We start from the raw sequence: 13,552 nt of genomic DNA on the forward strand, positions 1-13,552 counted from the left end.
ACAAATCTAAATTATCTCTCTGGTTTTTCTAAAATGCTAAGTGAGAAAAAATTTTTTTTCTTACTGCTTTTTCTCTGATTTGTTCCGTTCCAAATTAAAAGTGTTATATTATTTTATTGATGATGGCATTAGGCAGAAGTATCACATTGTATTTAATATATGTTTATTTCATTCATTGATCTGTTTTTCCTGAGCAAAGAAGACTTAATTTTTAGAAGACACTAAAAATTAGAGGCCCATGATTTCTGATGTAGATGTTTCCTCAGATACTTTGTTTGGCCTAAATGCTAATTAACATTGTAAGCGCAAGTTCTAAAAAACTAACATTTTCTGAAATCCTTGTCCAGACATATTTATGTGGCAGTTTTATAAGCATGCTTGCTTTAAATCACTAATGGATTTAGCAAATGTGTGGCGAATTTTGAGTCCAAATAAAACCTTATTTCTATGATTTTCAAATTGTAATGCAGCATTGACTTATAATATTTAAATTTGATATTATTGCCTAATGGTCTTTTCAGAAAAACTCCTAGCCTGTCTTCTTTAGAAAGTTATATTTTCTCAAAACACTAATCTCTTGTTCCAGGATAGTGTATAACAACTAGCAAAACTATATTATGATCACAAACTATTTATATATATTGTTGGGGTATATTTGGCATATTTATTATTAATTATATATCTACCTTTCATATAAAGGATTACATGGAGAGATTAATGAATAATGTGAAACTGGGTTTAAAATTTCACTGTGTGAGCAAGAATGATCTTGATCACAAAGCCAAACATTTTTTAAAAACTGATTTCAAACAGGAGCTCCAAGGAATCAGTATATCGCTGACATTGCTGCTGAACAGCTGTCTTACGTTATCAGGAGACTTGTACCTTTCACTGAGCACATGATTAGTGTATCTGCTTTCACCATCATGGGAGAAGGACCACCAACGGTTCTCAATGTTAGGACACGTGAGCAAGGTAAGAATGTGTTTCCTTTGAAATAATTACCTGCAGATATTGCTCTTGTACACTGTAATACTTTTCTTTTCATTCATATTAATTGTTCACTCTTCTTCTCAAGTGCCAAGCTCCATTCAAGTTATAAAGTATAAAAATATTAGTTCTTCATCTATTTTGTTATATTGGGATCCTCCAGAATATCCTAATGGAAAAATAACTCATTATACAGTTTATGCAATGGAACTGGATACGAACAGAGCATTCCAGATGACTACTATAGATAACAGCTTTCTCATAACAGGTAGAACAAAGTTTTGTTTCGACATTCTTTTCCTGATGGAAAATACACATCTCTCTATGCCGTTAAACACAGCAGGGCACGTGTTGCATCATTCCAGATTTTGTTGTGCTATGCTCCCACGGATATCTTGAAAAATACTTGCAGAAATTACTTGATTAGATGTGTTTTTCTTTAACTATAGTTGTCTGCAAATAAAGTCATCAGATAACAGGTATCCTGAGAATATACTCTTAACCTAGGGGATTTTATGCCTGGTACATCAATATAACTCAGTATTGATGGCTTGATTGATTGTATGTGCCAATCAGCTGAAGTAATTGAGCTGACATGGTGTTTGTGCCAAATCAACTGTACTCCTTGCAGTGTGCCAAAAATGATTTCTTCAGCCTCAGATGATCGCCTTAATATTTTAGGAAAAAACTAAAACGTCATCAAGATGGAAAGGCTCTCATCCCAAGGAAGTTTGGGACATTGGGATTATAAGGAGGCTGATTTAGAGAACCAGTCTCCCAAAGAAGTTATTTTCACTAGTCCTGTGTTAAATGGCACTAATACAAGAATATTATTTTAAGGACTTTAAACAACTTGCCTGTTGTCCTTATAGGGTTAAAGAAATATACAAAATATAAAATGAGAGTGGCTGCCTCAACCAGTGTTGGAGAAAGTTCTTTGTCCGAAGCAAATGACATCTTTGTGAGAACTCCAGAAGATGGTAAGAGTATCGGGTGCAGTTTTAATAAAAAGAAGCAAATGGTGTTGCATGCTTATTGCCATCTACCTCATGCTGATTTTAGTGTCTGAAGTAATAAGCATGAAAAAATACATGTATTTAAAGTTTTGGTTTTTTCCCCCCAGAACCAGAATCATCACCTCAAGATGTTGAAGTTATTGATGTTACTGCTAGTGAAATAAGTTTGAAGTGGTCACCACCTGAGAAACCCAATGGGATTATTGTTGCTTATGAAGTGCTTTATAAAAATATAGATACCTTATTCATGAAGAACACCTCAACAACAAGCATAATTTTAAGAGACTTAAAACCTTACACCCTCTATAACATTTCTGTAAGGTCATATACCAGATTTGGTCATGGCAATCAGTTATCTTTACTCTCTGTAAGGACTTCTGAGACTGGTAAGTTTTTGTTTGTTTAATACATAGTAAGGAAGTAAACATGGCTGATAATTGCCATGTTGTTTATATTTTACATAACCTAAAGTCTGTCATTCTGTTTTGTATAATCCAGGAATTTATATGCTCTTTCTGGTAAAGTGTGGGAAAAGACTTGCTGTGCAAATTTTTTAAGTCTGATTTACATATAAGGGAACTCCAGAATAAAAATCAGTGATTTTTTTTTCAAATGAAATACCTTGAGAAATCAAAGGTCTTTTCAGTGTACCTATAAATTTGGTTGCTTTCAAATTAGGTAATAGCAGAGGCACGTTCATAAGAGTAGACTCCTATACTATATATAATCTATATACATTCTCTATACATCCACATACATCTACCTATAGATATAGATGTATCTATATTTATACATATATATGTATAGATGTACATATACGTAAAGCTGAATGTAAGTGTATATCTATAGATAGATGTATAGAGATATATATATAAATTCTATACATATATATGTACGTGTGTGTATAGACGCATACATATATCTACATACATTCTTTTTTAAAAAATAAATTTATTTGTTTTTGGCTGCGTTGGGTCTTTGTTGCTGCGTGCAGGCTTTCTCTAGTTGTGGCTAGCGGGGGCTACTCTTTGTTGTGGTGCGTGGGCTTCTCATTGCAGTGGCTTCTCTTGTTGTGGAGCACAGGCTTTGGGCGCACGGCCTTTAGTAGTTGTAGCGCATGGGCTCAGTAGTTGCGGCTCATGGGCTCTAGAGCGCAGGCTCAATAGTTGTGGCGCACATGCTTAGTTTCTCCACGGCATGTGGGATCTTCCCGGGCCAGGGCTCAAACGCGTGTCCCCTGCATTGGCAGGCAGATTTTTCTTTTCTTTTTTTTTTTTTTTTTTGAGGTACGCGGGCCTCTCACTGTTGGGGCCTCTCCCGTTGCGGAGCACAGGCTCCGGACGTGCAGGCCCAACGGCCATGGCTCACGGGCCCAGCTGATCCGCGGCATGTGGGATCTTCCCGGATTGGGGCACGAACCCATGTCCCCTGCATCAGCAGGCGGACTCTCAACCACTGCGCCACCAGGGAAGCCCAGCAGGCAGATTCTTAACCACTGCCCCATGAGGGAAGTCCCTACATTCCTTTTTTTTGGTAATTAAACTTGTTTTTATTTAGAAATTGTAATATCAGTTATGTTAACACAGTACATAAGCTACCTCAAAGTTGGATAACATAAACTTTTTAAAAATAGAGAAAAATAAGTTTACTTTAAATATATTTTAAATAAAAATAATTTGACTATTTGGGGAATATATTCTTTGATGAAGCTGTTATAGTCTATATACATTCTTGAGGTATGTGTATAGACAGAGGTGCAGAGTCTGAGCACAGAAAGGACATGCCTGGAGAAGGCTTACAGAGGAGGTAGCATTTGACCTGAGTCTTAAGGAGTCGGTGGAATGGACATTATAGAGGTTGTTGGGTGGCCAGGGGATGTGTCCCATATAAAGGAAATAACGCAAGCAAAGAATTAATTGTGTTTCAGTGATGCAAGAGCAAATAGCACAAAGCAAGACATTTGCCTGATGATCTTAGTGCACTGTTTGTATTATGTTTATAGTCATATATTTTGCAGCATCACTTTTAGGCCAACTCCGTAAAGTTACTGTTTGATCCCTGCATTGTAAAAAATAAATATTTATTGCCTAGATACTGGCTGAACCATATGGAGTTGCTATTCCTATATGTCATAATTGGCCAAATATCAACAATTTCTTCTGATTCAGACAGATGCTATAGGTGAGGCCTTGTCCCTGACCTTGAGGAACTAGGAATCTAGTAAAGTGGCTTACCTTTGAGCAAAAGTATCCTCTTCAGACTGGTCACAGAAATTAATAAGATTGACCACAGAGGATGACAGTAGTTGTAATGGCAGGAATAAGAGTGTAATGAAAAGAACATTTTTTATTATTATAAGTTATACATTATAGTGCACTTTAATTGATATATATATTGGCATGCTTCATTACTTTTATAAGTATTGTACTTAAAATAAGTATTTTTGAGAAAAATATCTTACTCTACCTGGTTTCATTTTACACCATGTCAAGGAATGAAGCATATTTTAAGTACCTGCAACATACCATTGTGGGCTCTTCTATTGGCTTTCACAAAAATTGCCTTTTTAATTCCAGAATAAAGCAATAAGGTATTATTATCTTCATTCCTAGTGAAAAACTGAGGTCTGAGAAGTTCATCCTTGCAACAAATATTCAACAAATAATTTACAGTATACCAACCCTTACTGGGCTATATTAGCACTGTAAAAGAAAATGAATTTCCACCCTCCTAAAGTTAATATAAATTACCGGGTGTTTCATAGGCAATGGAATCTACATTAATGACTTTTCCTAGATCATGTTTGCTAACTAAGTTGGACCACCGAGTTCAGTTCTTTTTGAAAAAGAGGAAGCTATAATTTTAAGCAGTCTCAAGGTGTCATTTGAAGCAGGATGTGCTCAGGAGCGACTATCTGTTTGTTCCCAGGGCTCAATGTTCTTATTAAATACAATAAATACACCCTCTACTCCTACTATAAAAAACAAGATCCCACTTTTCAATATTGTTTCATGAGAAATTGAGAGCTGTGCTAACTCAGTAATGTGTTAATGCTGCTAATTACAAATAGGAGTACATTATTTGTTCAAATGTTTTATCTTGATTATTTTACTAATGCTTGGAAGTGCAATAGCTGATGTGTGTTTACATGTATACAATGATAGAAAGAATTCAGTGAAGAGAGAAAAACTAAAAATACAACGGAGAGGAAAGAATGTCAAGTCTAAGGTCTGACTAGGTAGACGGAGTGGAATCTAGTGCTGAAGTGGACTGGGTTTTAGAAAGGAGTAAGGAGAGAAGGCAGTTAAAGGAAGAGGGGTGGTAGGAACGTATGTAGTCCTTTTCTGAAGGTTTTTATTTTCTCAATGAAATTAGAAGCAAGTTTATCAGCTTCAAATAAGGAGGGAGAGGAGATATTGGATGTTTGTGGAGAGAGAATATGGTGAAAACATACATAACAGAGGAGACTAAATTAACTAAAAAATAGATAGGCTGCCAAGCAGTGAAAAAGATTGATTTGAGATTTGAGGTTATAAATTAAAGTAAGGCTAGTGAGCATGGAGTGGTATTTTATTCAGACATTTTTTAGCTGTTATATTGCAGATGTAGAACTAGCCCTGAGTTCAGTTTAACCTAAGTTGGAATCTTGCAGGAAAAGTAAGAAAAAGGAGTTTCTGGAGATTGCTAGGGAGTGATTTTAGTGATAGACTGTGGACTCTGACCTGAGTAAGTAGGGAGATGAGGACATAAGGGAGGTGATGGACAGTGAAGATTTGATGAGGGTCAAAGACTTGTTGGATTGGCAATATGAGGGTCGGTCAGCTGGAAAGATAGGTGGTTGCCAAAGAGAGGAATACTGACAGTTATAGGTAATGACAAGCCCTCAGGTGCTGCCATGAAAGCTAGTGGTTAAAGTGAGGTGGAGGAAAAGATTATTGAAATTATGGACCTCGACGAATACAGAGTCCACGGAATAGCACAGATCATTTCCATCAATGTTGACATCTCTGAGAGTGGTAGAGAGGAAGTCAGTCATACAGGTGATAAACTTTTTAAGACGTGTGGAGAAGTGGAAGAGTACCACTAGGTGATTGTCTTAAAGGAGGGGTAACACCTCAAGTTTTTCAGGAAGAAGAATAGATCTGGATATGGCAAAGAAAAGCATAAAAACTTGACTTCCAGGCCCTCTGGTTATAGAATGATGAGAGAAAAACAAATAGCTATCTGCTACCCAGGAGTGCTGAGTTGTAGTGTTCTCAAGCAGTTCCAAGATTTCACTTAGAGCCAGAAGGCTAAGAGAGCATTCAGAGTAGTTGTTGAGGATTTTTCTCAATTTAATGGTTTGGCTTGGAAAGATAGTAGAGAAGATTTTGACTCTTTGGGAAGGGATAGTAGGATTATATTGCTATATATTGCTATATCAAGTTATGTATTGAATTACGGTTCTTCCCAAAATTTTAGAAATATCAACATTCTTATCTCAGTTTTTCCTCTTAAGTCTGTTTTAGATGCAATGCACTTCATAACAGGTAACAGTGGGGGTGAGGGGGTACTGTTTCTACATTTTTAAGGCTTTTGAATTTTCTCTACTAAATTTATTAGTAGCATTTTTTATATCCATTGTATTTAGACTACCAATAAAAAAGGTTCTGTTCTTTCTTTTGAAAGGAAAGGACTTATATCAGGACGCTATAATGGCAATAATATGCACATATTTAGTTTATGTTGTTTAACCATCAAGTTAGTCATTATTGTTACTGTTCTATGAAGGCAATTTTAAACCAATACCTTTCCAACTGTGGTCTGTCATCTCCAGCAAATATTTTTCTGCTTAAAGTGCATTGTTTACAGTTTCATCTGTTGAGGTTGCATTGATGGCTTTCTCTCTGTTTTTGATTGTCTGAATATGCTTTTATTTTGTTCTTGTTAATTTTTCTGGGTTTAGAATTCCATTCGTTTTTCAACTGAGGTCACTTTTCTGTCTAATCGTCATTCCTATGGAGATGATCTGTTTTCTTCCTGGTGCTGTTAAGATCTTCTCTTCTTTGGTATTATGTACTTTCACAATGATGTGTCTAAATATGAGTTTTAAAAATTTATTTTTGGCCGCATTGGATATTCGTTGCTTCGTGCGAGCTTTCTCTAGTTGTGGGGAGCTGGGGCTACTCTTTGTTGCAGTGTGTGGGCTTCTCATTGCGGTGGCTTCTCTTGCTGCGGAGCACAGGCTCTAGGCACGTGGGCTTCAATAGTTGTAGCACGCGGGCCCAGTAGTTGTGACTCACGAGCTCTAGAGCGCAGGCTTAGTAGTTGTGGTGCATGGGCTTAGTTGCTTCGCGGCACATGGGATCTTCCTGGACCAGGACTCGAACCCGTGTCCCCTGCATTGGCAGGCGGATTCTTAACCACTGCACCACCAGGGAAGCCCCTAAATATGATTTATTTTGTGTGTGGTACGCGGGCCTCTCACTGTTGTGGCCTCTCCCGTTGCGGAGCACAGGCTCCGCACGCGCAGGCTCAGTGGCCATGGCTCATGGGCCCAGCTGCTCTGCGGCATGTGGGATCCTCCTGGACCGGGGCACGAACCCGTGTCCCCTGCATCGGCAGGCGGACTCTCAACCACCTCTCCCCTGCGGCACCAGGGAAGCCCCAATATGATTTTTTAAAGAAAATTTTGCTTGAGATTTATTGGGATTCCTTGTTCTGAAGCTTGATATCTTTCAACAATTTTGATCAGTCCCAGCCATTATCCCTTCAAATATTTCTTCTTCTTCATTTTCTCTACTTTCTTAGACCCCCTTAGTATATCCTTTATGTCTCTTAACTGCCATTTTATATTCTCTACGTTTTCTTTCTCTGAGTTACTTTTTGATAATTTATTCAATACTGTAAATTTTTTTGGCTAAAATTTTCACTATATCTAATCTGCTTTTTTGTGCATCAAGAGAATTTTAATTTTATTTTTTTCTATTCTACAAGTCCTATTTGGTTCTCTTTCAAGTCTGCTTGGTTATTTACATTATTTATTATTATCTAAAGAATTCATTGCTCATACTTTTAAATGTTTGATTTCTTGAAATATATTAAACGTTTGTATTTTTATTCTTTGATAACTTCAGTATCTAAAGTCTTTTGAAGTCTGACTGCTGTGTGTGTGTGTGTGTGTGTGTGTGTGTGTGTGTGTGTGTGTTTTCCTTTTTCTTTGCTGGCTTTAAGTATTGGTGCCTGATTTGCCTGTGTGTTTTGTGAATTTTATCAGTGAATTCATATTCCTTGAAACCTCATCTGTGGGAAATTTATGTAGACTGAGTTGAGTTTCTTCCAAGAAAATGTGTGTTTGCTTCTGCTAGTTGCTTTTGAGTAATGGCAACTCAAATTCATTTTAATTTATATTCTGAAGTAGAGGTCTTTTCAGGCTATATGGGTAGCATGGATTTAGGCTACATATGCTCATAGGGATAGGCTTACAGTTCCAAAAATGTGTAATTTTTCTTTCTATTCCACCTCTTCATCCAGAGGAGTGGCAAGAGGAAAAAAGTTACTTTTCTGGCCTCTTTTGCACGGTGGGCTTACTTCTCACCCCATAGTCCTTGAGAGTGAATACACCACACTGCACAAGCCTAGGAGTTACCGCTCACATTGAGGTCTGTGGTACTCTGCAGAAGAATTCAAGGTGCCCCTAGAGTTGGCCAATATCATGGCCCTAGTTGAAATTGCATTCTTTTGCGGTTCTAATTCTTGATGCAGGGGTATCCTTTATCCTTCTTCTGGCCCAAGGTTTTATATTCTTTTTCTGGCACTCTACGTAGCTGTTAATACAGAAACTCCAAGTCACCAGGATTGACCAGTACCCTCCAAGGCAGAGCAGGCTTTAGTACCAGCTTCCATCTCAGGATTCTTGTTTTTACTTCGTTTTTTGTTTGTTTGTTTGATTTTATTTTGTTTGTTTTTTTGCATTTGTTTTTGGACCACCAGAAATTTCTAACTCCCTTGTCAGCTCTGCAATTCCTTACGTGACAAGAAAAATGTTAATTTTATACAGAGTTTTACTTCTTTTAATTATAATAGTCATTCAATTTAGTGTTTATCTATTCCAGTATTTTGGCAGAATTGGAATCCCACATGTCGTATTGGTATTTGAATATATGTAGAAAACCATTTTGTGACCATTACATTCAATATAATAAGAACATTAATAGATACAGAAAACTAGTGTTTTATTTATTGATATCCTGTATCCTTAGTAGACTGTTTTGTTACCAGGTTATTATATGCAGCCTTATATCTAGGAGAGGATCCTTGTCTTGTCATAGATCTTGTTGTATATCAAAACTAATCTATTAATCATTTATGTATTATTATCATTATTAATGAAAGGCAGAATCAATTTTTAAGTGTTTTTCAGTCCTCCTTCTTGTACAGTTAGCCCTTTGTATCTGTGGGCCCTGTATCCACAGATTCAACCAACTGTGGATTGAAAATAGAAAAAAAATTGCAGCGAGTTCCAAAAGCAAAACTTAAATTTGCTGCATGCTGGCAGGCAACTATTTACATAACATTTCCATTGTGTTTACAATTATTTACATAGCATTTATATTGTATTAGGTATTATAAGTAAACTAGAGATGATTTAAAGTATACAGGAGAATGTCCATGGGTTATATGCAAATACCATGCCATTTTATATAAGACTTGAGCATCCTTGAATTTTGGTATCCATGAAGGGCGTGGGGGTGAGGGTCCAATTCACTGCAGATACCAAGGGACCACTTTATCTGCATGTACTGCAATGTAAGACAGTTTAATATAGTCTCAGGTATTTTAATAAAAATATCATCCTATAGGGCTTCCCTGGTGGCGCAGTGGTTGAGAGTCCGCCTGCCGATGCAGGGGACACGTGTTCGTGCCCCGGTCCGGGAAGATCCCACATGCCGCGGAGTGGCTGGGCCCATGAGCCATGGCCGCTGAGCCTGCGCATCCGGAGCCTGTGCTCCGCAAAGGGAGAGGCCACAGCAGTGAGAGGCCCGCGTACCAAAAAAAAAAAAAAATCATCCTATAAACATTATTCTGTAGAGTTGCAGTATGAATTTTCTTTGAAATGAAATTTGTCTTAAACAGTTGTAAGTGCTATAATTTACCCATATTTTACTGCATTTAAGATGTTTCTTATAATCGCACTCTAATGAATGTTCATGTATACATATCCTTATCCACTGGAGCGAAAACTTCAGCAGAATGCACTATTAGGGTGGAATTGTTTTATGCATGTATCTTTTTGTTTTTTTCAGTGCCTGATAGTGCACCAGAAAATATTACTTACAAAAATATTTCCTCTGGAGAGATTGAGCTATCATTTCTTCCCCCAAATAGTCCCAATGGAATTATACAAAAATATACAATTTATCTCAAGAAAAGTAATGGAAATGAGGAAAGAACTATAAATACAACCTCTTTGACCCAGAACATTAAAGGTAAAAATATATGTAATATTGGATATTTACATTTATATTGACAGAGTGGCCACAAAATATTAGCTTGTTGTTATATTAGAAATGGTAAGTGTGATTAGCTTTATACAGGGTGTGACAATTCTGGCCTTCTGGTAAATAAACTAGAAGTTTATGGCAGGTCATGTGAAAGACTACTCTAAGTCAGTTTTTTCTACATTTTTTAATATTTTGTCTTCATAATAGGAGTTACTATTCCAAGAACTACATTTTCATTTAGTTTTTACTTTTGAAAGAGTGTTAAGAGACATTTCATAGCTTGCTTCTTGCATATAATTAAGGGACATTTTGTAAGTCTTATCTATTTTATTTCTATTTAGGACTGAAGAAGTATACGCAATATATAATTGAGGTGTCAGCTAGTACACTCAAAGGTGAAGGAGTTCGGAGTGCACCCATAAGTGTGCTGACTGAAGAAGATGGTAAATATAGCAGTGAATAGTGATATATTTTGAATCCATCACACTTCAAAAAACATGTATACAGAATGAAGATATAACAGAAGAATTCTCCAGCCTTGGGTAGCACTTGTGTGCTGCGCCAGCTTTATACAGAGATTTCATTGTCATGGTTTAAAAGAAGCTTGCAAAGTCAGATTTATGTTCAGTAAAATCAGATATATAAAATGCATTTTTTTAAAATTCTGAAGTCATCCATGCTCTGTAAAAAAAAAAAAAAAATCAGTAATATTTTTTCCATGGGAATTTTTAAGGCTAACATTTTGGTGCGAATAGTTTGAACATCAATCAGTATATGTTATGACTGTGTTTTTCAACTTTAACATTCGTAAGAATAGACATTTACGTAAGTTTTGTAGTAGATTCTGTTATGTCAACCTGCAGCATTTTTTATTGTTGTTAGGATTAGCTTGCTAATGACTTCAGACAATTTTCCAGATTTCTCTACATAATTTGCCAAGATGCTATTCCTGAATGTTAATAGCCTTCATATTGAATATCTAAACATACATTTTCCTAACCTGAATAAAATCAACTTTACTACTGAGACCACTTTACAATACTACTTCACCAAGTTATAGGCATATATCATGCTCAGAAAATTACTTTTGAGAGATATATTTGGAATTTGGATTTACATTTTGTGTTTTTTACATTGGGTATTTTGAGAATGTTATTTTTCTTCTGTAAAAGAAGGTCCCATTGCGAAGAGGGCTAGGTCTGGATGTAACGTGTGTTTGTAGAATATCTTTTTTCACCCTCTCAGGTTTCCCCAGCTTCACAGTAAGCTGCACTCTGTGGTTCAGATTCTAGTCATTCACCAGGACAAAATGTATGTTACTTACTTCTAGAAGAAGAAAGGCTTTTCTCTGCATTTTTCTTACTTTACTCCAAGTAATAAAGTCTTCAGAAGCCCTCTTCCCCCATTTCAGGTCCCTCTATGTTTTCCCCTCCACCAAAATACTTCACCAAAGCATCCTGTTAAGGTGATCTACCAGGGTCAGAAACTGGTAGATCTTAGCTTCTACCCCCATTTCTAGAAACTTAGAACTGGTTGCCCCAGTTTCTAAGTCTTCTCATGGGTTAGTCTTCCTTAGCTATTGCCTCTACTTTCCACTTTCTACGTCCCTTAGTTATTTCCTCTACTTCAGAAAAACTCACCTGTCCAAATTTTCATTTTTTTCATAGATTCTTCTTGCTCTCAAAGTGAAAATTAACCAAATAAAAAAGTTCTTCCAAAGAGACCATGGCTAAAGGCTAGGGAAGAAGGTTAGCTCTCCTTCTCTCTTAGGTAATGTCTAAGAAAGATGTATTAAATCATTTTAGCAATGCCCTAATAGACATAGTACCCTCTTTATTTCCAATCTAATGAAATAGTCCCTATAGTAAGAATCTGAGGTCTTATATGAAGGACCCTAGACTAGTAGTGAACATATATTTTGAAGAGGCAGAGTTTATTACCACTCAAGTCAATAGTTGCAAATTATACTATGCATCCAAATTACCTGGGCTGTTAAAAATGCAGAGTCATGGTAAACTTCCATCTAAGTCCTTGGCCCAGTTATTGATACAATTGCTACAGAATAGGGTGAAGAACAAGACCTCTTTTAGAAAAATTATAGCAAATCTAGAATGGATAAAGGCTGAGAAGCTTTGCTTTATTGGGTAGTAGGAGCTCCTTGCTTTCATGGAGCTTGAAGTTCAGCAGAAGAGATCTAAATTTGACAAATGTGTAGACAAGTAATTTTCATTATTCTAATTACTGGTTTAAGTGTTCACCAGGACCAAAACCAAGGAATTTTAGCTACTCTGAAGCATCCAGGAAAATGTAGCTGATTAAGTTATGTTTAAACTGTGACCTGAAGACAGATGAGTAGAGGGAGGGTGAGGGATAGGAAAGATCATGCCAAGCAGAGTGAGTAAGAGCCTTAGGAAGACCCTTAGCTGTCCTCATATGCTCTGTCTTGATGACTTGGATAGATTGCAAAAGATATTGCATTTATTTAATTTTTCCAATTTCATTTTTTAAAACTGCAATTCTGAATACAAAGGTTATTTTAACAAATGCTAAAATGATTGAAACTTAGTCTGCTATAGTAGATATTCAGTATTTTATTTAAAAAGGCATGTTAGGGCTTCCCTGGTGGCGCAGTGGTTGAGAGTCCACCTGCTGTTGCAGGGGACATGGGTTCGCGCCCCAGTCTGGGAAGATCCCACATGCCACGGAGCGGCTGGGCCCGTGAGCCATGGCCGCTGAGCCTGCACGTCCGGAGCCTGTGCTCGGCAACGGGAGAGGCCACAACAGTGAGAGGCCCGCGTACCACAAAAAAAAAAAAAAAAAAAAAAAAGGCGTGTTAATTACATTTATTTAGCAGTAAAATGTTTTACATAAAAAAACCCCAAGAATATATTGAAGATTAAATATAAAACACCAAAAACTGATATTCCACATAAACATCTTAAAGCATATTATAGAAGAAAAATGCTCAGTTACAACATATAATATTCTATATCAGTACTAGTTTTGATTAAAATTCTTTTTTTCCAATAATAAACAAAAGTTAAGTTTTGCAATGACATTCAG

General features: G+C 36.6%; 1 protein-coding gene across 1 annotated transcript in view; it reads left to right on the top strand.

Annotated features, from left to right (window-relative positions):
* Window positions 1–13,552, top strand: part of PTPRQ (protein tyrosine phosphatase receptor type Q) — a 254,741-nt gene that overhangs the window by 86,912 nt on the left and 154,277 nt on the right. The window contains exons 28-33 of the mRNA XM_089921589.1: window positions 814–975; window positions 1,079–1,258; window positions 1,863–1,970; window positions 2,114–2,392; window positions 10,292–10,474; window positions 10,831–10,932. Of these exons, the coding sequence (XP_089777715.1) occupies window positions 814–975; window positions 1,079–1,258; window positions 1,863–1,970; window positions 2,114–2,392; window positions 10,292–10,474; window positions 10,831–10,932 (1,014 nt within the window). The remainder of the gene's footprint in view (window positions 1–813; window positions 976–1,078; window positions 1,259–1,862; window positions 1,971–2,113; window positions 2,393–10,291; window positions 10,475–10,830; window positions 10,933–13,552) is intronic.

Source organism: Delphinapterus leucas, chromosome 11, assembly GCF_059928025.1.
Source record: "Delphinapterus leucas isolate spDelLeu-1000000601 "Yukka" chromosome 11, BTC_Dleu_Yukka2, whole genome shotgun sequence".
Lineage (NCBI taxonomy): Eukaryota > Metazoa > Chordata > Mammalia > Artiodactyla > Monodontidae > Delphinapterus > Delphinapterus leucas.